The following is a 23,035-nucleotide window of genomic DNA, read 5'->3' on the forward strand; positions in this document are numbered from 1 at the left end:
TTCTTGTGTTTTTTTAAATAGACTTGAAAGCTAGACGCCACACAAGTATTTATTTCAAGGAATAGATTTCGGTTTCCCAAAAATGTGCTGAGGCAGTGTTTTAGCATTTCAGGAATTGTGTTATAACAAAGACGTGACTTACAACCACCAGATGTTTATATTTGGAAAGACAAGCCATCTTGAGAATGGCAAGGTGGTAAATACCCCCTATTTGTATCCGTGAAGTTGGGTGTAAAGGGGGCAGGAAGGGCCAAAGAGAGCCAGGTTCATTTGAGAACCTGACAATTCGATCCCATTGATGTGTTTCAAGAAGCAGCGGTACTGTAACTCAAGACAAATACCATGTCAGAGTTTGTGAACTATTCTAAGCATCAGTTGCTGACACCAAGGCTGGGGGGCTGGGAGGTGGCACACCGAGCGGCTTAACAAGGCCCACCCACAGGAACTGCCACCCTCTATGTGGACCGTTGACGCGCTCTGCTGCACCGTTGTGAAATATCTGGCTGTTTTTAGACTTGTTAACATGATGTCCAAACCTAGGGACTAAATATTTCCTAAAGTTGTTCTTTCTTAAGGGTCCTTCACAGTCGTGGTGCTTGAGCCTCTTGACAGTGTGTGGATGTGGAGGTGAACAGCACTACTCTTGGTATGAAGATAAGACAGATAAGCGTCTTTTGTGACCTTGGATCTTTTCAGAGGCTGAAGCTGGATTCCAGAAGAGACACATGGTCCAGAGTGACAAGGCCATCTGCTGTAGCGCCAGCACTGCAGTGGGAGGGAAGAGAAAGATGAAGGGGTGGTTGGTGGGGGGGGGTGAGTGTACGGAGAATTCCTCCCCCACGGGTGTGGAGGGAGTAGATATTCTGGGAGATCATTGCCAGGACCTTGTATTGAGACTTATTACTTTAATGTCCCATTTTTCCCTTCAACTTTCCTTCCAGGCTTTCTGGAGCGACTGGAGTTAGGTCTTTAATGTCAAGAGAGCCTCATTTTGTGATTCTTCAAAGTGATGAGCAATGGAGATCTGGACTCTGAAGACCTTGCAAGCTGTGGATCCAGTTTCTTCAACATCTCTTTGCACCCAAAGCTGAGAGTTGTGGATCAGTGACGCAAGTGGGTGCAGATCTCCGTGGTGGATTTTCACTAACACTTCTTTTGTTTTGGTGCGGTTACGGGGAAAGACAAAAAACGGTACGCTTGCGCTTCACCAGTGGGCCGAAGAGCCAAACGGATGGTTATTTTTATGAAGGACTTTGTAGCAGAAATGGGTCAGGACCAAACCAAACAGCAGATTGAGAAGGGACTGAAACTTTATCAGTCAAATGACACAGAAAAGGCTTTATATGTCTGGATGAAAGTGTTAAGGAAGACATCTGATCCTGGGGGGAAGTTTCGAGTTTTAGGTTGTCTGATCACAGCACATTCAGAAATGGGGAAATACAAGGAGATGCTGCAGGTAAGAGCCACGTAAACAGCCATCCTCCTGCTCCTTTACACTGATATATTTGTGTTTATTTATTTTTTTCCAGAACGTTGATATGTATTCCATCAACTGACGTGGGGTGTCCTGGTAAAGGATCATTTTTATGTTGCTCCAAACTTGTATGGCTTGATTTCTTCTGTGGAAAACAAAAATGGAGACCATTTTGAAAACCTTTTGTTTTGTGCATATAATGAAAATCACTTGGGTTCAACATTGGACCCCACTGACTTTTTGTGTTGCACAATCCACACAAGAAAGTCAGTCATACAGGTTTAAAAACAAAATGAGGTTGAGTAAATAAACTATCCCTTTAAAGTTTGATATCTGCTATATATGATATGCATATGATTTGCACTAATTTGTCTGTCACCTCAATGAAGAAGGTTTCTGACGTACTGAAATATATACCAATTTGAATAATGCGGAACATGCATATAATACTGTATGTAACTTCCATAATTACATGGATGGTAAGGAGAGCCGCATGCAATATGATCCTCAGCACCAAGCATCTTGTTGACATAAACCTCCTTGCAGAGGGACCTGCTTTCCCGAGTTCAGCAGAGACTTCATTTGCACTATGATGTGTTTAAACAACTGTAGCTCTCACATGATAATAATAAAGTGTGCTTGATATCTATTGTGGTATGAAGACAATTTTAACAGTAATCCTTTGTCTTGTATAGCATTATATCAGGTTGCAACAGGATGGGGAACACCACTTGAATGCTAACTATATGTAGTTTTAGAGTTCTCTGAAATAGTTTTATCAATGAACTAATTACTGTTGTTTTCTGTCCCCATGTATATGCAACCATCCATTAGTACTCCCTAGCTCAGATAAACACAGCCAGAGAGATGGAGGATCCAGACTACCTGACGGAGGGCTACCTGAACCTGGCACGCAGCAATGAGAAGCTTTGTGAATTCCAGAAGACGGTCTCATATTGTGAGACCTGCTTAAACATGCAGGGCACCACTGTCAGCCTACAGCTCAACGGGCAAGTGTGTTTGAGCATGGGCAATGCCTATCTGGGCCTTAGTGTTTTCCAAAAGGCCTTAGTAAGTTATGAGAAGGCCCTGCGATACGCTCACAACAATGACGACAAGATGCTGGAGTGCCGGGTCTGTTGTAGTTTGGGCAACTTCTACATCCAGCTTAAGGTATGACTGTTAAAACCTACTTACATTTTGAGAAACAATACATACAGATGTAATTTGGTCTTGCTACCACTTTTTATTTTGTATTTTATTTGTTCTTTTTTTCCTTTTGCTTGTGGCACACCTACTCAAGTCATCACACCAAATAAATAACATAAAAAAAATCTTATACTTAAGCTTCTTAAAAATCTGTCACAACTGGATTACATCTCTGTACACGCATTCTCTTAACCAAATTCATGAGGTTTGTTTTAGGATGCTTTTTAAACCGTATAGAAGGAGATCACAAGTATTCTAGGCACTTATTGGCTATACTTTTACTTCACTATCAACTCGTAAATTAAAACTAAATTTATATAAATAATATGTTTTTTTTTATATGAGCTTTTTAACGTCACAATATCTAGCAGTATGCTACTACTACTGTTCAAAAGTCTGGTGTCAGAAAGATTTTTTCATGTTTTAGAAAGAAGTCTCTTTCTAAAGTGTCAAGGCTGCATTTAATTGATCAAAAGTTTCTTGTCAACTGCTTTCTGTTTCAATATATTTGAGAATGTAATTTATTCCTGTGATGGCCATTGCTCCATTCTTCAGTGTCACATGATCCTTCAGAAACCTTTCCAACATTCTGATTTAGTGATCACTGTTGAAAATAGTTGTGCTGGTTAATATATTTGTGCAATCCATGATTATTTTAGGATTATTTGGGGGATTTTGAGGAACAAAGTTTAAAAGAACAGCATTTATTTGAAATAGAAATAATTTGAAATAATGTAAAAGCCTTTACTGTGACTTTTGATCAATTTAATGCATCCTTGCTAAATAAAAGTATTAATAAAAAAGAACTTTGAAACCCAAACTTTTGAACTATAGTGTATATATTTACTGAAGTAAAACACAAAGTATCTGTCAAAGTCATTGTATACTGTATACAAAGTATTTGTTTAATGTCCGTTCGGCCTGCAGTCACTTAAAGTTCTATTTAAGTGACAGAGTGACGCAGTTTTTACATGACTAACAAACTGTCTACATGTTATGTACAATGTGTTCAATGGCTAGATATAGGCATTTGTACTTACCTTGACACCAGAGATTTGAAGAGAGCAAATCCCCTGGATTCCCATGAAGGCCCGCTGTAATAAGTATGTGATGGAGAGGCATGCGGAGAATGTCAGCACTACTAGGGCCAATAATAAGACAGCCTCTTTTAGCCGTAGCAGAGCTATATCTCCCTGCCACAAGGGAAATGATTAACTTTGAGTGGTTGATTTCTTTGAGCATTCTCATTTACATACTTCATATTCAGATGTATTTAATTTTAATTGTTTAAATTACGCATTTATGCTTTGACTTGAAATATCATACCAGTAAATGCAATTTGTTTCCTGTTTTGTATCAGCATTCTTTAAAGACCATATCCTTTGCTTTATGTGCAGCTTGTTTAATGCTTGTGTCCATATCTGCATATTTCGCTCTGTTGCAGGATTATGAGAAAGCACTCTTCTTTCCTTGCAAAGCAGCTGAACTGGTGAATGACTATGGTAAGGGTTGGAGTCTCAAGTACCGTGCCATGAGCCAGTACCATATGTCAGTGGCCTACAGGAAGCTGATGCGCTTAGCAGATGCGATGGAATGCTGTGAGGTACAAGCATCTAATTATGATACATCAATCATTTTTAAATGACTAGCGTAGGTGAACCAAAAACATGTAAGGCAATCTTTATGTGGAAACAACTTGTGTCAATGGTCACCTGGGCAAATTAAAGGCAGCATCACTTTAATCCCCCAGGATGCCACATGTTGATCATATTTATCAGTCCCCTTGGTGTAACCCTGGCCTCTGTCTGCTGCTCGGGCCACGACACAACTGACAGGTGCAGTTATTTGTAGGACTATTTGTGCCAGCCCCTTCGACCAGCCCCTTTTACTATGGCTGCTAAAAATACGCCAGTCCGGAGTCCATCCTGCTGAGGTGCTGTCTGAGAGGAGTAGAGCTTACCCTTCGCTCCTCGCTAATGATGAGGAGAGAAATATCACAGCCAGTCATTGCTTTGGACTGTGAGCGTCACAATGTGCAGTCTGTAAGCGAGCATTAATGCAGGCCATGTTCCAGTTGTTGCGCAACTTCTCGGTTTTGTATATTAGAGTAATGGGGGTTGTTGGTTCATAAACTACCAGTAAAAATTTGGGAATAATTATGAATTTCCTTTTTTTAAGAACCCTCTTATTCTCATCAAGGCTGCATTTATGTGATCAAAAATACAGGAATATTGTGAAATATTATTACAATTTAAAAGAAATGTTTGCTGTGGAGGACAGGACAACAGGTATATAATATTAGAAATGATCTTATGTCTCTCAGGAATCAATGAAGATTGCACTGCAGCACGGAGATCGGCCCCTACAGGCATTGTGTTTGCTTAACTTTGCTGATATTCATCGCTGTCAGAAAGATGCTGATGTAAGTTCTACTGCTTTTTTTTCCCAGCTTATTACTATTAATAACGCATTTAGCACATAACTGTAGTACAATTTTTTTTTTTCACTGTTTCACTTACACAGAATAGTCCTTCACAGTTATGTCCAAACTCATAATTGTCAGTTGTTTCTTATTACACATTTGAAACAAGCTGTCTGTAATTAGATACAATGTTTAATTGGTCAAAAAAAAAAGATGCATTATGTACTCGACACACTTCAAAATGAATTGAAACAGCCAGAACCAATATTATTTTTTGATTTTTTGATTTATTTTAATGAGTTCCATTGCAAAATAGTCAACCAAGAGTGTCATAAGTGTTGCTTATAGCAATAATGCTTGTCTTTTTGTGCTCACTTTTAATACAGAAAGCATTCCCTCGCTATGAGTCCTCCATGTGCATAATGTCAGAGATCGGCAACCGCCTTGGACAAGCATCCATCTACGTCGGTGTGGGGAAGTGCTGGATTCTGCAGAAGGAATACGATAAGGTCAGGAAACTGATTTGATTGTGTAGTTTCCCTACAAATAAAGATTATTTATTAGCATCTTTCATTCAGGGAACAACCATTGAACGTTTCTATTAAACATTAAAAATATTCTTCACACTAAGAAAAAGAAAATGGCTGTTTTAAGAACTATTCCCAGAAATGTTCTTTGGGGAACCTTTTGAAATCTTTATTTCCTTTATTGTCTAGATGGACATTTGTGATCGACACATTTTAAACACCATTCGTTTATTTAATATTTCTTTTTAATTTGAATACTGTCACAGGCTTTGGACTCATTGCAAAGAGCTCATGATCTGGCCGAGGCGATCGGAAATAAGGTGATGCATCTTTTAGAATAAGAGACAAAGCTCTCCTTTTCAACACTGCTTCTGAAGCAGTGGAGTTTTAATGACAACAGAAGATGTTCTCTAATAGTATTAGCAGTAGTGCTGTTTTTGAACATCTCTGTGGGCTTCTCTTCCAGCTGTGTATCCTGAAGGTGCACAGTCTGTGTGAAGGCATCTACCGCTGTAAGGAGCAGCAGGAGGAGTTGAGAGAGCAGGTGGTGAAGTTCCTGCAGTGTGTGGAAGAGCTAGAGCTCTACTGTGGCATGTGTGGGGAGTCTATCGGTGAGAGGAACCAGCAGCTGCAAGCTTTGCCCTGCTCTCACATTTTCCACCTCAAGTATGTATTCGTGTGTTTATTACTCTCTTTAGCCCCCAGCTATTTATGTGGCTCACTATGTTCTTTTCACACATGCAGGTGTCTGCAGACAAATGGCACAAAGGGCTGCCCAAAATGCCATCGTTCTTCGGTGAAGCTGGGTTTTGTATGAGATTGCACTCTTGCCTTGGACTGAAAGGTTGAATCCCATCATAGTGACCCGTCTGGGAGTAGAAGTTCCAGAGCCTTCTTTCGGGAAGCTTTCTAACTGGACAAAATGAGGGCTTTCAGTATTTCCATCCTGTCTTTATGGCAACTTGGAATAATGTGGAAATGACAGGACATGGATTAAAGTTCAACACAGAGACGTCATGAAAGACGACATATATTACACTGAGCTGACCTTATAATACTGCATTGGTTTAAGACAGAAAAAACAGCCTTTGATTGGACCATGCAGCATTGATATCCTGTCAGTGAGGATATTCAACAACAAGGTGAGAGCTTTGCATAGCACATGGTTACCTTATGGACATTATTGTTCTATTATCACAGCCGAACAGAACAAAACATGTATATTTAAATCATTTATAACTTTCGAAGTGATTTTTAATCAAGTTTCAAGCCCTGATCAATTTCTTTAGATTGTGTAAATAATTCATAAATGCTACAATCAATGTAATTTTAAAAAGATAAAGTTGTTTTCTGTCAGCGGTATAAGATATGCTGAGAGATGCTGTTCTGTTTGAGTTTGTTTGAGGTTTGTTTTGAGCTTGTAGTAAACTCAAATGTCTCTAACTGCCTCCTGTTAGTGAACGGTAATATTCTGGAGTAACAGGGGCATGTGTTCAACTTATTCACTTGACCAATTATGCATTTGTTAATTATTTATGACAATTATTTATTTATTTTAATAAGAACCTTATACAGAACACACAACATTTCTACATTTCTGATAACAACTAAATTAATTTACTTTATGTTGAATCTACAAAATGTGAAAAATAATTTCTTTTTTCATTTATAGTACAGTATGTGCAGTTAGAAGTATAGGTTGCTGATATCAGGTTTACAACCTTATGATTAATCTCCTTAATCATTAATTTTTTAGAAATCATCAGAGATTCTCAAATGTGCATATGCAACAAAAAATATAATTTTCCAGCATGTATAGCACTAAAGTATTTGAGTGTGTTTAATCAGAATGGCCCAAATATTTTATCCTTATTTCTTTGTGGGCACTTTCATTAAATTTTTCAGTCAAAAATAAATATAATCAAATTGCCACATGTATGATCAATTGATGATAGATTTTCATATTTATTTTTTAATCATCATCTTTGATCATCTGATGAATATTCATATTTTGTAAATGACTATTTAGAAATTCTCTAAACTTTTAAAAACTGCTAAATTGATTTCTCATTTTACTTTGTAGGGACTTCAGATATAATCTGAGGTCTTGTGCATGTTTCTTCTGACTCCTTCTGATCTTCTTTTTGCCACTTTAATTTTCATAACTAAATAATAAAATACAAATTAAACACATCCAAAGACATTTTATAAAATATTATACATTTTGCTATATCTCTTGCCACAAGCATAATAAGCATTTGCAATGTAAGAGTTTGCGATGTTGAATGCTGGATGTGATCAGGCATTTTCTTAGAAATAAATAATAAAACAACATTACACAGAGATTTCTAATTGTTGAACTTATTAATATATGGGAGCAATGTGTAAAAATGCTGCTTATTTATTTCTCTTTTACCTTACTTTCATTTTTATAGGAACTTCTATTACTTTGTCCTTCTGTTCTAAGCTTATCTCCCTGTTTACTAACTGCATGCTGTATAAAGCTGGTTCACATCCTGGTTGACATCAGGTCATAACTACCTCTCCACATTCGTCCCTCTCGATACTTGCATATTTATGCAGCAGAATCTTCTGAAAATGAGACTGAAAAAATTGTTTAATTAAGAAGAAGTCCTGTATATAAATACACATTCAATCAACTTTTTCTTGTAAATATTCAATAAAAGACATTTTTTGCAGCTTGTTTTCTGATGAAGTGTGTCTTTTAAATTAAACCACTGCATTATGACTCATTATGAACACATGTCCCAAGCTATGATTAGGAAAATACATGTCCTCGTCAGAGTGACACAGTGACATTTCTGACATGTTTTAGAGGAGTTACTAAAAGTTTAGAAATCAGGTCAAACCGGTATATCCCAGTCGCACTGCACTTTACTTTCATCTTGCAAGTTTTCTAAACAACTGAGAAAGACTTTTGGATCTGCAAATTCAGCACCGATGTCTCAAGAATGTTCTTTCTCGATGGAGGATCTTCAGTGTCCGGTGTGCTGTGAGGTTTTTGATATCCCCGTCATCCTGAGTTGCAAACATAGCTTCTGCAAAACCTGCATTCAGACACACTGGGATCGTATGGGAACACGGCAATGTCCTCTGTGCCGCCGTACAGAGAGCTCATCCAGGCCTCCAATCAATATGGCTCTAAAGTTAGCCACGGATGTCTTCAAAAAGAAGCCAGAGCAGTTCATGGCTAAATCGGTGGAACGCTGCACAAGACACAATGAGCAATTGAAGCTTTTTTGTCGGAAAGATGCAGAACTTATCTGCATTACTTGCACGTCATCAAGGAGTCACAAAAATCATGAGTACTGCCCGATAGCTGAGGCAGCATCAGACATAATGGTAAGGAAACATATGTAAACCTGTTTTAAGAAAGAGTTTTATGTGATTTGTAGTTACATATGAGCAGATATAAGTGTGTATCAGTACAACTTGTCAAAGTTCTCTTTGATTTGTACATAAATGTCATTTCCATACACATACCCTACAGAAAGAGCTCACAAATAGATACAATCCTTTGAAAAAACAACTAACCACCTTTGAAAAATTAAAGGAGAGCTTGGTGGAACTGGAAACATACATACAGGTGAACTATATGCACATACCTCAACTTAAACTTGAATTCCTTCAGGATTGTCAAATACGATTCATTTTTTATTCTAATTTACAGAAACAAGCTGCCGAGATTGCTGCTGAAGTAAAACTAGAGTATGAAAAGTTACATATAATCCTGAGGGAGGAGGAGGCAGCTCGTCTCATTGTACTTCAAAATGAGAGAGAGAGCAAGACAGCGCTGGTGAGAGAGAAACTGGAGGAGGTCAATAAGAGCATTGAAGAGCTCTCTGACATCACCAGATACATAGAGCCCATCATAATAACGGATGATTTCACATTTTTAAAGGTCAATGTATATTTAAAACATTTTATGTAAAGGTAATGTGAGCCATTTTAGCCGTTGGTAACTTTACCTCAGCTCACTGTGTTGATGAAAAACAAAAACTCATTGTTCTACTTTATTTTCCTTTAACTTTGTATTCCTTAGTCATGTTTGGCTGTGTAACAGCTGATTCACACATAATGCGTTTCAATTGTGCTGTTTTTAAACTCCCAGACAGCAAGCAGTTTCGGCTCAGATCCGGCCCACATCAGGCCCACATCAGGCCCGCATCGATTTTACGCAGGCCAGATGTGGGCCGGATCTGAGCCAACACTATATTGCTGTTTTTCGATGGAACCATGAGTCACATCTTGCCGTTATATGTCTCGGGCATGAGCAGTCAGCAGTCAATGTGAATCGAGATGTTATTTTTATGTATATATATATATATATATATATATATATATATATATATATATATATATATACACACACATTTACAAAACCATTAATAAAGGTTCGCTATTTTCCCTTACTTGAAATAAATAAAAAGGGATATAAATGATTACAATTATGCATATACCTTTACATTTTCTCTACCTATAGGAATGTAAGGAGGCAATAAAACGGTACTGTACACAATGGTTTTTAATTTCAAGTTTTAATTCAAGCAGTATGTCCATTTTTTCTTTTCACACAAAAATAATTCAACCAATAATGGTTCTATTACAGGACTAGCTACACTGCTCCTGAAACAGAATATCCAAAAAAGGCACTTATAGATGCGTTTCAGTACCTTGGATCATTAAAGCACAAAGTCTGGAAAAGAATGGAAAGAGATGTACATCACTGTAAGTACACAACTCAAGTCCTTTATAACACAAGTTCAACCAAAAATGACAAGTTTGTCATCATTTACTCATGATTTCTCACATGCAGCATAAAATGAGCTGATTAGCATAATTGTCCCCAAACCACCCTTTTTTTATTTATTTTTACAAAATATATAGGGACCAGCGGCAAGTCCAGAGACTTTGGCACTATATTTCAAGTAGTTTGAATTCATTATCTGTGTCATATCTCTAAGATCTCATTAGCATTTCCCTGTATTCAAACTTGACTTCTTAAGATGTGTTTCAGTGTGTAAATATAATTTATAATTTACAACAGATTCTTTAAAATTAGCAATCAATACACTGCTAGGTCTATGCAAAATAATGAGAGGAGATTCGTTTTCTGTTATCTTTCCAGCCTCTGTCAATTTCGATCCAAACACAGCACACCCTAACTTGATCATCAAAGATGAACTCACCACAATCACCTATGGGAAAAAACAGCAGCTTCCTGATAACCCTGAACGCTGCACAAGCCGCATGGCAGTACTCGCTGCAAACAGCTTTGATTCAGGAAAGCAGCGCTGGTATGTAGAGGTGGCATACAGCAAAGAGTGGTACATTGGGGTGGCACGAGAGTCAATAAAGAGGAAGACCGCAGTTTTTCTCAACCCAAAGGAGGGTTTCTGGGTAATTTCAAACAATGAGGAATCATACTGGGCCCAGACCTCTCCCCGCACACGACTAACCCTGAAAAAAACCCCACAGGTAATCACAGTTGAACTGGACTATGATAAAGGAAAGGTTTCCTTTTCTGACGGTGTAGATGGTAGCAGTATTTACACATTTAAAGAAAAGTTTACTGAGAGAATCTTTCCTTATTTTGCCACTGGGATAAAGGAGGGGAGCACACTTAGAATCTGTTTTTAATATTCAGATAATGGGATACAAAAACACTACATTAATTTGAACATGCAACAACAACAAAACATTAATTAATCTGCAAAAAAATAAAAAAATAAAAAAAATCACATTTTATCCAAAAAAAAGTTTATTTTCCATCTAGATTTTCAATTTACAATTATTTTTAAAGGTGATTATCATTCATTTCCTATTCCTGTAATACAGTATTTTTGTACTATCTGCTTAAATCAGCATAAATTATGTTAGTATGCATATTATATGATTACATCTTTACATTTTTTATATTATACTCATTTTATACATATACTGTCATTCTCACTCAGACCATAAAGTGATTTGATTTGTGAAAAGTTTTTATGCTATGTTCATGCATCACTGCACACATTTTCTTTTTTAATTTAGCTGAACACTTCTTGTGAAATGAGAAAAAACAATGCAAACCCACAGCATGCTTCATATTCCTTTAAGGATGTTTCCATTTTGTAATTTTTTACTTCAGCTAAAGGGTTATTCCTGATTCAGAACATTGCAGAGCTATTTTTAGGGCTAAGCATTTCCAGCGTAGAGTGTCATCTACCTGAGTATTCTGGAAGTCACTCAGGACAGCCAAAGAAAACTACTACTGTACTTACAGTATTACAAATACTGCAATTCTGTTAACTCAGATGTTTCAATCAGACCATGATCTTAAATTAATAAATTCATTCTTTCATTATAAACAGATAATATTGTAAAGTCTAGTTTTGACACAACCTTAAAATTAGCAGTGTACAAAGAAAGCTGATCAAACCACACCACACCACAACCAACCCACACAAAAAAAACATTCATGTTTTTTATTTAATATTCAGTGACACATTCATTCTGCACGAAAATCTGACACATTTTAATAGCTAAAAGTGCCTTGAGGGTAAAATTTTAAAGCCTTTCACATAGACCAAACTGTCAAAAGTTATAATTTTTTTTGTTTCATGATTTATTTAAAAGAATTGTCACCTGAAGTACTCTTGATGTGTTCACCGTGCAAATCCTCCACTAACTGCATCCATGGAGCTCATAATGCCACCTGAGTCTCTTATGTCCTCTTGTGGACAGATATACCAAGCTACAGTACATGAACACCTGCTGTATATTGACTAAATATATTAAATCCAGCATTAAATGGACCCAAGCCAAAGCTCTGCTCTGCCTGTGCACTTCAGAGCTTTATGAGATAACTGGGAGATTACATATGACATAATAATAAATGCATCAATCACTAAGAGACACAGTGAAGCAACTTAAGCTCCCAACAATAATTCTGCAAGACATAAATCTTGTGCAGGGATTTCAGACTAGCATTAGGCTGGGTATTTTAAGCACAGCCAGAGTTATTCAGAAACCCACTTTTCAGTCACAGTGCCAGTATTTCTGGCATTTGTGATTTGTTTGCCATTTAACCATGCCAGTGTGAATCTGTAATAAATGGCAGCTGTTCTCAGCTTTATTCAGGAACTCATAATAACCCGAATGTTTGTGAAGCCAACACTTAAAGCATAGATCTCTTTCAACCGTCACATTTAAATTAAACAACATCATTGATCCAGTGTCTCCTAGAATCTCAGTTATTTTCGTCTTTGGCTTGAGTTTTTTTTTTTAGATGCCTTTGAGTTTAAAGTCTAGATTTCTCTGCAGATATGCTTTTTTATTTTGATCTATTGATTTGTCCTTCTTTTAACTTCCTGCATGAAGCAGAACCATTATTTACTTATCCTCATTCTAGCTTGAACTTTTGCCTTGTCTCGACATCCTTGCACCTAAAAAGACCATACTTTATTTTAAATGCATTTTGCATCAAATATCTTTAGTTTAAATAGTTTACATGTTTTATAGGTCATATCATAATTTTGTTTATTATTTTATAATATATTTTAATTACTATTCTCAACCCTCACTCGAATGAAATGGTCAGGAACATTGTTAAATAGAACTTGAGCCACTTAATTCTAACACTGAGTGTTTGGTTTTTATGAATAATCGCATCTAACCAGTTAGCTCTGTGTTACATCACAACTGTAAAGGTCATGTTTCTGAAAGATACAGTCTGCTTTCCTTTTATAATGAACACTTATTTAAAATAATAACGCAAAATATGGTTCTTCATTATATGACCCCTTTGATATAAAATAAAAAGCAAGTTACTTCAGGTATATGGTGACTCAGACAGTATGGTCTGTTACAGTAGAGGCATAGCTGCCCGGTCCTAGTGTCAGGACACTGGCTTTGCACTTCACAAAACCACAAATGCTGTTGGCTTTAACCACAGCATCAATGACAGCATCAAAATCGTCATCTGGCATGGCACCTGCAGCTATATCTGCAGCTATATCTATACCTTTGAAAGAAACACATATTGATGAAGTGCAACAGAATGAAAGAAATTGGGATATAGAACACAAACCTTTAGAAGTTCCTTTGTGTTTCGTAACAGACTGGCTTTTACTTGCATTGGGATCTGGTTCCCGTCTCAAACTCTGTTGTTTTTCCTGGCTTTTCTCCTCTCGTTTCTCCTGATCCCAGTGCATTTGATCCAAATGGAAGGAAACTGTAGCTTTGTTTTGTTTGGGTCTTTCAGAAAGTTTGGAAGTTGTTCCTTTATCTCTGTTTTCTTATTTTATGTCTGATTGGCATCTTTACGTTTGTTTGATATGTGGGCCAAGCTGAACATTGGACTGATTTCAGTCCTCTACTTTGTTGTTTGCACTTTTCTTCTGTTCTAGTTCTGTTTTCCTGCCTTGGATCTTGGGTTTCTGTTTTGTACGCAGCATCTTTGCTGTAGATCTGTTTTTCCTTTTCGTCACGGATGTAATTGTGCACCACACAGTCTTCCAGGTACACAAAGGCAGTACAAACCTCTCCATGTTCAGACATATAGTCCACTGGGGATTTGAGGAAGTAATGGTTTCAGCAGTCTGAGAACTGCACACTACCACAAGCTGGCACCAGTCACAGCCACACTGATCATTCTGTACATAAAAAAAACATTCAAAAGGCATTTCATATCTTAATTAAGCACTAATATTGTGAGCTGATATCAACCTTGATTTCTTTTGGACTGCTCATCTGTATCATTTCATTCAGGCCACAGCTTGCAATGTCAGTGAGCAGAAGAGGAATTCTGGTTTCTTCAACATCAGCAACACCTGCCAGGTCTCTGTTCAAGATGCATTCAGTTATTTTCAAATGTATCTTTCTTTCTATATAGAGGTTGCTAGCAGACCTAAAATATGCACTGCCATTAAAAAGTTTGGGGAAGGTAAGGATGTGAAAGATGTCTCTTATGCTAATCTAGAATGCATCTATCTTATCAAAAATAAAATATCAAATTAAATATTTCAATTTTAATATATTTAAAAATGTAATTTATTTCTGTGATGTCAAAGCTGATTTTTTTTAGCAACTACTCGTCATAGATTTTTTTATTGTTGCAAATAGCATTTTTACATTTTATACCACCTCAAACACCCTATACAACCATACCCAGCCCCAACAAGTAATCCCCAATAAGAACACAATGACATCTGTGACGAGAAGAAAAATTAAATTAAAAAATTAAAATAAAATATTAATAATAATAATAAAATTAATAATAATAAATAAAAATAAAATTAATAAAAAATAATACATGCATATATACATATAGATACATACACACATACATACACGTACATATAACAATTAAGAAACAAATTAATAATAAAATAACGGTTATTTTATTCTGACAGTCAATCTACATCTAAGATTTTTAAATTCTGAAAGAATGTGATACATTTTTGCCAAAAAAAAAGATTCCCCCGTACCTCTGATATTTTACTTAATTTTTTCAAGTTTAAAAAAAAGATCAAATCTTTGAGCCAAACTGAAACAGAGGGGGGTTGAGGGCACTACTCCAATCTTAAGTGTCACATGATCCTTCTAATATGATGATTTGCTGCTCAAGAAACTAACCCCCAAAAAGCAAGTATTTCTCCACTGAAGTGTGTGCGATTAGTTTGCCCTCATACATCTGCTCTGAAGCCTGGCCCACCCCATGATGGCACTATTCATACTGAAAGGTCAACATTCGAACCAACAGTCTCCATATTTCTTTCTCAGGCTCTCCATTAAGCTTACAGACAGGCCTTCAGATGCAGCACTGTGAACGATATAAATAACATTCATAATCTGAAATACTGACCAAAAATTTCATGTATATTGATAGTTATATCATGAAAAGAAAAGGTTAAGAGCTCATCAAGAATAGATACCATAAACCAAATATTTCACAACAGTAGGATATATTCCTTTTCCTTCATACCTCTGTGATTTGATGGTTGGTGGCAGCTGTTTGTAATCCCCAGCCAGTATGCACTTGCGTGCTTTGAGCAGAGCAATCCAACAGCTGCTCTCTAGAGCCTGAGCACACTCATCTATCACCACCAGGTCAAAATGATCATTAGGAAGACGTTTGAGAGGACCATCAACAGAGGCTCCTATATTACACAAATCAATCATATCTGAATTTAAATCAGGAATAAACAAACAAACATATCATATAATAAAACTGATGACTGCTAAGAAAGGTTTACTTGCTAGTGTTAGTTGCTAGAATAACATGGGCTCTCTTCAGGATCTGAGTGAGCTGTTTCCTCCCTTGTCTTTAGCTGACGCCGCAGTTCCTCGATTTCCTGTCTCAGATTGCTCCGTTTGCCTTTGTCTTTTATCAATGCATTTATTTATTTAAATAAAAATGTTTGACTATTACAACAAGGCCCCAACACATATGTGAATACTTTAAAGTCTAATGTGTCAAATTTATAAGGTCTCTAAATTATCAACATGTTCAAAACTTGTCTTCCACATGACCTAAAATATCACCTATAAACAGAATACAAAAGATAGTAAATAATATTCGATTCAAAATGTGTGAAGTGGCTCATTCGTCAGTATTGTAAGTACTTCAATAGATAAGAATGTCTCAGCAGGTCCATATGTGATGCTGGGCAGAACTGAGTGCTGTAAATTATTGGGAGATAAATTATCCTGCCATGCTCTGACAATAAAAACAATATTTAAACAAGAAGTTAATTTGTTTTACATTAATGGAAAGTAATAGCTATCTAGATACAAATGAAGAACAACGTTTTCAACCTCCATTGCTGTCAAATCAGCATGATGGATAACTAAGAGGATATGCCTGACTCTTCCTCTGGTTATTTACAACTTAATAATAAACATTCAAATGTTTATAAGGTAAAAAATTATAATTGTGCCTACTGACAAAAGTGTATTGCTGTGTTCAAATGCCATACTATCATACTACTCTTACTATTTTTGCAGCATCCAGTATGTACAGTATTGTTCAAAATAATAGCAGTACAATGTGACTAACCAGAATAATCAAGGTTTTTAGTATATTTTTTATTGCTACGTGGCAAACAAGTTACCAGTAGGTTCAGTAGATTGTCAGAAAACAAACAAGACCCAGCATTCATGATATGCACGCTCTTAAGGCTGTGCAATTGGGCAATTAGTTGAAAGGGGTGTGTTCAAAAAAATAGCAGTGTCTACCTTTGACTGTACAAACTCAAAACTATTTTTTCTGGGATTTAGCAATCCTGTGAATCACTAAACTAATATTTAGTTGTATGACCACAGTTTTTTAAAACTGCTTGACATCTGTGTGGCATGGAGTCAACCAACTTGTGGCACCTCTCAGCTGTTATTCCACTCCATGATTCTTTAACAACATTCCACAATTCATTCACATTTCTTGGTTTTGCTTCAGAAACAGCATTTTTGATATCACCCCACAAGTTCTCAATTGGATTAAGGTCTGGAGATTGGGCTGGCCACTCCATAACATTAATTTTGTTGGTTTGGAACCAAGACTTTGCCCGTTTACTAGTGTGTTTTGGGTCATTGTCTTGTTGAAACAACCATTTCAAGGGCATGTCCTCTTCAGCATAGGGCAACATGACCTCTTCAAGTATTTTAACATATGCAAACTGATCCATGATCCCTGGTATGCGATAAATAGGCCCAACACCATAGTAGGAGAAACATGCCCATATCATGATGCTTGCACCTCCATGCTTCACTGTCTTCACTGTGTACTGTGGCTTGAATTCAGAGTTTGGGGGTCGTCTCACAAACTGCCTGTGGCCCTTGGACCCAAAAAGAACAATTTTACTCTCATCAGTCCACAAAATGTTCCTCCATTTCTCTTTAGGCCAGTTGATGTATTCTTTGGCAAATTGTAACCTCTTCTGCACATGCCTTTTTTTTAACAGAGGGACTTTGCGGGGGATTCTTGAAAATAGATTAGCTTCACACAGACGTCTTCTAACTGTCACAGTACTTACAGGTAACTCCAGACTGTCTTTGATCATCCTGGAGGTGATCATTGGCTGAGCCTTTGCCATTCTGGTTATTCTTCTATCCATTTTGATGGTTGTCTTCCGTTTTCTTCCACGTCTCTCTGGTTTTGCTCTCCATTTTAAGGCATTGGAGATCATTTTAGCTGAACAGCCTATCATTTTTTGCACCTCTTTATAGGTTTTCCCCTCTCTAATCAACTTTTTAATCAAAGTACGCTGTTCTTCTGAACAATGTCTTGAACGACCCATTTTCCTCAGCTGTCAAATGCATGTTCAACAAGTGTTGGCTTCATCCTTAAATAGGGGCCACCTGATTCACACCTGTTTCTTCACAAAATTGATGACCTCAGTGATTGAATGCCACACTGCTATTTTTTTGAACACACCCCTTTCAACTAATTCAACTAATTGCCCAATTGCACAGCCTTAAGAGCGTGCATATCATGAATGCTGGGTCTCATTTGTTTTCTGAGAATCTACTGAACCTACTGGTAACTTGTTTGCCACGTAGCAATAAAAAATATACTAAAAACCTTGATTATTCTGGTTAGTCACATTGTACTGCTATTATTTTGAACAATACTGTATGCTGTACATAGTGTGCAAATTTTCTGTATGCATTAAATACCCGGATGATATTTACCAGAATCTGCTAAACAAAACTCAGCACACAGAAATCAGAACAGAATCTGTGTTCTGAATGGCTTACTTCCATACAACTCCTTCTATATTGCATTATGCTGCGTGTATAGGCTACTGTGAATAGTAATGTAATGTTTCATTTTGAAAAACGTGTGAGTGAACTGGAGGCGGGGAATGGTAATTATAAAAGGTAATTATAAAACACTTTTATACATACATAAATTGTACTTTAATCTCTACAGCACGTTTCTGATCAAGTCAAATGATGTTACCTTTAACTCTATAGTGCTATGGGGTAAGGTATAGGGAGGTTTTTGTCTCAATAAACTTGCATTAATTTATTAATATTTTTAAGTATGATAATTAATACACTGTTTATAACGTACTACAATAGGCTACTGAAATATAAATATCTACCACCTAACTACTATCTACACAATTATTATTAGTTCTGCTCAGTATGTAAAGTCCATTAATTATGAAATGAGTTAAATTGGGCAAAATAGCATTGTTAACAAGTATGAATCCTTAATTAACAAGCCTTTGTAAAAAGAATGGTTAATCCATTTATTTGTTAGGTAACAACCTCAGCAGCTGTGCTGAATTAATGTTTTGTCATGTGACAACACTTTAGCACACTACTCTGAAATATTTGTTGCTTATTGTATACTGTTTCACACACAAATAGTAGACAGTATACACTGGGCAGTACGCAGTAAACAAATATGCCATTTCGAACACAGTCTTGTTTATTTATAACAGCGCATGCTCTAGAATCGGTCCGTCTCTCAAATCAATCCCACCCTGTACAGAGTTTCCTGGCACTGTGATTTCGTTATGAACAGAAATAGTATTGAACTATTAAAACATAGAACGAAAACATAATCATTTGAGATATATACAATAACTTTTATTTCAAAGGTAAAGTACAAAATAGTCACATTTTACGACAAAATTGATGCGGAACGTATATTGCCCTTGAGGAGAAATATAGAGGTTGCACCGGTCATGCTTTGAGAGGAACGATGGAATGTCAACGGTGAAGATCGACACTCAATTCTTGTTGCGTTTCCGTGCAATAGTGTACCTTCTTTGGGATATCTAAAAAGACAGTTGATATACAGTAATACACTATAATGGCTCGAGTAGTGAAAGTGTTTCGGACATTAAGAAATCACTGGAAAAAATCCACATTTGCTGTGTGTGTGATGTCATATGGAGGACACTGGCTATATGGAAAGCACTGGTTTGTGTTATTACATATCTGACTATCTATCTATCTATCTATCTATCTATCTATCTATCTATCTATCTATCTATCTATCTATCTATCTGTCTATCTGTCTGTCTGTCTGGCAACTCATTAACTGTACTAATTAATTCTAGTACTCTTTTCACAGTGACAATGTCCTGCGACGAGAAGCGTGTATAGAGGCCAGGGTAAGGGAAATGTAGTTTGAAAACAACGTGCTCATGAATGTCATTTTAATATTTGTTAGTTCTAGTTTTTTACATTTTTATTTCAGTTTAGTTATTTTAGTGCATCAAGTTAAATGAAATGAGAATTATTTTTCTGGCAACTAGTTGAAATAAAGTAATCTACTAATGCAATCCACTAATGTTTATTTTTTTAAGTAACTTTTTTTTTAATTTTTTAGTTGTAGTTTTAGTTTACTGTTATGATCCAGTACTCAAAGGTTCATTACAGGTAAATATGTTGTATGTGATTTCCAGGCATTTGGTCAAAAGATAATTGGACCTCAGGAGAATCTGAAGAAAGCCATGGTCATTCTAAATCCTGCTGCCTGTAACGGGTATGATTGATTATGCTCATGGCCCTCACTGTGCTATAAAAAAAAAATGTTTTAAAGCTTTGTGAGTTTGTTTGTGTTATCATAGTTATATTTTATCTACAGAAAAGCTAATAGGTTGTTTGAGAAGAATGCAGCTCCCATTTTACACTTAGCTGGTGTGGAGGTCAAAATTGTGAAGGTAACATTCTTTATTTATTTAAGTGCTAAGGTCCTTTGGTACAGGTTATTTTTCTATGTATTTTAGTGTATTAATAATTTGTGATTTGTTGCTCAATTGCCTGTAACAGACTGATTTTGAAGGCCAGGCAAAAAAGCTCATGGAACTGATGGATCAAACAGATATGCTGATCATTGCTGGAGGTGATGGGACATTACAGGAGGTACAGAAAGATCTTCATAAAGTGGGATTATTTAATATATATATATATATATTTCTGACAATTTGAACATATTTAAATGTTTGCATGTGTTGATTGTTACACAGGTGATAACTGGCTTACTACGCAGAGTTGATGAGGTATTTACTAGTAATAAAACTGTCTTTAAGTTATTAAACTATAGTAAGTTAGTTTTCTGAATTTGAACTACTGTACCACAGGAGACCTTCAGTAAAATACCAATCGGTTTCATTCCTCTGGGTTCCAGTAACTCTTTGAGTCAGAGTCTACATCTGGTTTCTGACAACAAAGTACAGTAAGTTTCAGGACTTCACTTTTCAAGAAAATTGTTTGCCAAAAAGTCGAAAAGTGTGATCCTATGTCATACATTTCTGTTTTTTTTTTTTCAGGCACATTACCTCTGCAACCCTGTCAATACTGAAAGGAGAAACCGTTCCACTGGATGTTCTTCAGATAAAAGTGAATTTGTCAGGCAGTTTGAAAAAGAACTCATTAAGGTTTGCCAGCTTTTGTTCACACAGAGTTGATTATGTAATTTCTGTTTTTAGAGTGAGAAGGAGCAGCCAGTGTTTGCTCTGTTTGGCTTACGTTGGGGTGCATTCAGAGACGTCGCTTCTTCTGTCAGCAAGTATGCTTATCATTTTTTTATTCACAGCATAAATATAAAATGCAAATGTGTATTTCTAATGTGAATTTTTCTTTTAAGATATTGGTACCTTGGACCCTTGAAAACAAGAGCAGCACATTGGTTTAGTAGCCTTAAGGTGAGTGCTGCTCTCTGCATTGTTAACTCAGTTTCAACATATATCAAGGCCTTCGTGTGAGTTAACAATATTGGATTGATCACAATCTCTTCTCTCTTACAGCAGTGGCCACAGACTCACCAGGCCTCCCTCTCTTATCTGGCTCCTGTACCTCGTCCACCTGACCTTCCCACTGAAATACCACCCCGGCCGAACCTCCTCTTCCGCATCTACCGCAGACTCAAGAACTACTGGAACCCTCCTATAGAAGGTGGTTTAGCACTTTTATAGTCATTTCTCCATATAAAATATAGCTTATGGATATTAGCATTCTAATATTTTCTCAAAGCAGGTTCAAAACATAATCATTTATAAAACATAAATAGCAATGTCTTCATTCATCAAGAGTCCATGCTGTGAACTTCAGTCCAGCATTTAGCTGATCCTGATAAGTTCTCGTTGTTACAATTGTAAACATGATGACTTTTTCCATTTTTCTGAGTTTAATGAATCAGACGTCCAGCCAATGGGTGTGACGTCTGAGGCTGAGACTATAGGATGTCTAACATTTTAATTCATGTTTAATACCTTTTCTGTTGGTAGAGCCACCAAAAGAGGTTGAGCCAGAGCGATGGGAGAGCAAAGACATTTCTACATTGGAGCTCACAGTTAGCACACACAATAAGAACCCTGTCAAAAGAGTGAGTACTGATATACAGTAATAGTTGCTCTTCGTGGGAATATATGTAATCTAGTTCAATAGAATATGTCCTGACTGGTATCATTTACCGTCTTCAGCGTGAGGACGATTCTATGGTGATAACCCTGGACTCAGACTCTCTCACAGTTGGTCAGTTCATCACAGAAGGGTGAGTGTCATTCACAAAACTGCTTGTGAAAGGAGAAATGGGAGGTTTACCTCACGTTGAATCAGTTGCACTTTTTCGTCTGCTGAACTTCAGTGACTTCATTTAATTTGCCATTGAAACCTTTCTAGGTTTTTGACACTATAACACTTTGTCATTCAGAACTAAGAAAGTATTGAACCCGATGGAGCCAATAGAAGATGCTTCGCAGATAGAGGCCAGTGCTGCTAGTCTCAGTCTCCCAGAGGTCAGGATATTACTAGAATTATAAGATTGTAATCATCCATTGATCTAAGCTGTTATGCAGCCATTTAGATCCATTTCTTTTCTTCTCCTTGTCCACAGGAGGGTGCCGGCTTTTATGACATTGACAATGAGGAATATGAGGCGATGTCTGTGGAAGTGAGACTGTTACCTCGGAAACTGAGGTTCTTTTGCAGCGCGGAGCGCAGAGAGCAGCTTGCTCAGGCTCCGTGATGATGCTTGTTAAAATGTGTAGAGGAGCCTGCGGGACTGCTGATGAAACTGGAAGACATACACCAAAAAGAGGAGTCAAATGAACTTTGAGTTCTCATAAAGGTCACCATACTCCAACTGAACAATCTGTGGTCTATGGACTTTAAGAAACAGCAGTTAGATTATTATATTGTTGGTTTGTAACAGCATGGATGATGTTATTAACTTAAAACAGGTATGTTTACTTTAAATGGCTCAAGAACTTGCTTAAGAAACTCAAAGCAATACATGATACTGTAAGTGTCTGACCAGATGAGGACCAAGAATAAAAGTCATTATTAATCTCTTATTTTGTTTATTTGAATTCTTCCCCATGCATGTGTGATTAATCTTGTAGCTTCCTGCAGGTAAACCAGTGTTTTGTTTTTCTC

At 36.8% G+C, this 23,035-nt stretch overlaps 3 protein-coding genes and 1 long non-coding RNA gene across 4 annotated transcripts; 3 read left to right on the plus strand and 1 right to left on the minus strand.

The window, feature by feature from the left end:
* The first annotated feature begins 426 nt into the window (after positions 1 to 426).
* rapsn (receptor-associated protein of the synapse, 43kD) lies at positions 427 to 8,331 on the plus strand. The gene is made up of 8 exons (XM_052582481.1): positions 427 to 1,456; positions 2,309 to 2,647; positions 4,128 to 4,286; positions 5,007 to 5,105; positions 5,492 to 5,614; positions 5,899 to 5,952; positions 6,099 to 6,298; positions 6,377 to 8,331. The coding sequence occupies exons 1-8, from the start codon at positions 1,232 to 1,234 to the stop codon at positions 6,447 to 6,449; spliced, it is 1,272 nt and encodes a 423-aa protein (XP_052438441.1). The 5' UTR covers positions 427 to 1,231; the 3' UTR covers positions 6,450 to 8,331.
* Positions 8,332 to 8,593: 262 nt separating this feature from the next.
* LOC127976944 (zinc-binding protein A33-like) lies at positions 8,594 to 11,329 on the plus strand. The gene is made up of 6 exons (XM_052581536.1): positions 8,594 to 8,995; positions 9,144 to 9,239; positions 9,324 to 9,554; positions 10,137 to 10,159; positions 10,263 to 10,381; positions 10,782 to 11,329. The coding sequence occupies exons 1-6, from the start codon at positions 8,594 to 8,596 to the stop codon at positions 11,291 to 11,293; spliced, it is 1,383 nt and encodes a 460-aa protein (XP_052437496.1). The 3' UTR covers positions 11,294 to 11,329.
* Positions 11,330 to 13,257: 1,928 nt separating this feature from the next.
* Positions 13,258 to 15,903, minus strand: LOC127977780 (uncharacterized). The gene is made up of 4 exons (XR_008158357.1): positions 15,624 to 15,903; positions 15,275 to 15,461; positions 14,366 to 14,480; positions 13,258 to 14,292 (listed from the first exon to the last, which is right to left on the minus strand). It is a non-coding gene; the product is annotated as an uncharacterized LOC127977780 (long non-coding RNA).
* A 3,257-nt stretch (positions 15,904 to 19,160) lies between these two features.
* agk (acylglycerol kinase) lies at positions 19,161 to 22,953 on the plus strand. Its single transcript, XM_052582183.1, has 15 exons — positions 19,161 to 19,573; positions 19,728 to 19,767; positions 20,062 to 20,141; positions 20,244 to 20,319; positions 20,429 to 20,521; positions 20,626 to 20,658; positions 20,740 to 20,834; positions 20,929 to 20,998; positions 21,088 to 21,167; positions 21,246 to 21,303; positions 21,406 to 21,553; positions 21,886 to 21,983; positions 22,081 to 22,151; positions 22,311 to 22,395; positions 22,494 to 22,953. The coding sequence occupies exons 1-15, from the start codon at positions 19,464 to 19,466 to the stop codon at positions 22,623 to 22,625; spliced, it is 1,269 nt and encodes a 422-aa protein (XP_052438143.1). The 5' UTR covers positions 19,161 to 19,463; the 3' UTR covers positions 22,626 to 22,953.
* The last annotated feature ends 82 nt before the right edge of the window (positions 22,954 to 23,035 follow it).

This window comes from Carassius gibelio, chromosome B18 (genome assembly GCF_023724105.1).
Source record: "Carassius gibelio isolate Cgi1373 ecotype wild population from Czech Republic chromosome B18, carGib1.2-hapl.c, whole genome shotgun sequence".
Classification (NCBI taxonomy): Eukaryota; Metazoa; Chordata; class Actinopteri; order Cypriniformes; family Cyprinidae; genus Carassius; species Carassius gibelio.

What these genes read in the sequence shown, in the direction of transcription:
- rapsn (XM_052582481.1), top strand. Translation starts at nt 1,232, where the DNA reads ATGGTTATTTTTATGAAGGACTTTGTAGCAGAAATGGGTCAGGACCAA. An exon ending in AATACAAGGAGATGCTGCAG is followed by an intron (nt 1,457 to 2,308) that starts GTAAGAGCCACG and finishes ACCATCCATTAG; the next exon opens with TACTCCCTAGCTCAGATAAA. An exon ending in CCGAGGCGATCGGAAATAAG is followed by an intron (nt 5,953 to 6,098) that starts GTGATGCATCTT and finishes CTTCTCTTCCAG; the next exon opens with CTGTGTATCCTGAAGGTGCA.
- LOC127976944 (XM_052581536.1), top strand. Translation starts at nt 8,594, where the DNA reads ATGTCTCAAGAATGTTCTTTCTCGATGGAGGATCTTCAGTGTCCGGTG. An exon ending in AGGCAGCATCAGACATAATG is followed by an intron (nt 8,996 to 9,143) that starts GTAAGGAAACAT and finishes CATACCCTACAG; the next exon opens with AAAGAGCTCACAAATAGATA. An exon ending in ATGATTTCACATTTTTAAAG is followed by an intron (nt 9,555 to 10,136) that starts GTCAATGTATAT and finishes CTCTACCTATAG; the next exon opens with GAATGTAAGGAGGCAATAAA.
- agk (XM_052582183.1), top strand. Translation starts at nt 19,464, where the DNA reads ATGGCTCGAGTAGTGAAAGTGTTTCGGACATTAAGAAATCACTGGAAA. An exon ending in TACTACGCAGAGTTGATGAG is followed by an intron (nt 20,659 to 20,739) that starts GTATTTACTAGT and finishes ACTGTACCACAG; the next exon opens with GAGACCTTCAGTAAAATACC. An exon ending in TGGATGTTCTTCAGATAAAA is followed by an intron (nt 20,999 to 21,087) that starts GTGAATTTGTCA and finishes TTCTGTTTTTAG; the next exon opens with AGTGAGAAGGAGCAGCCAGT.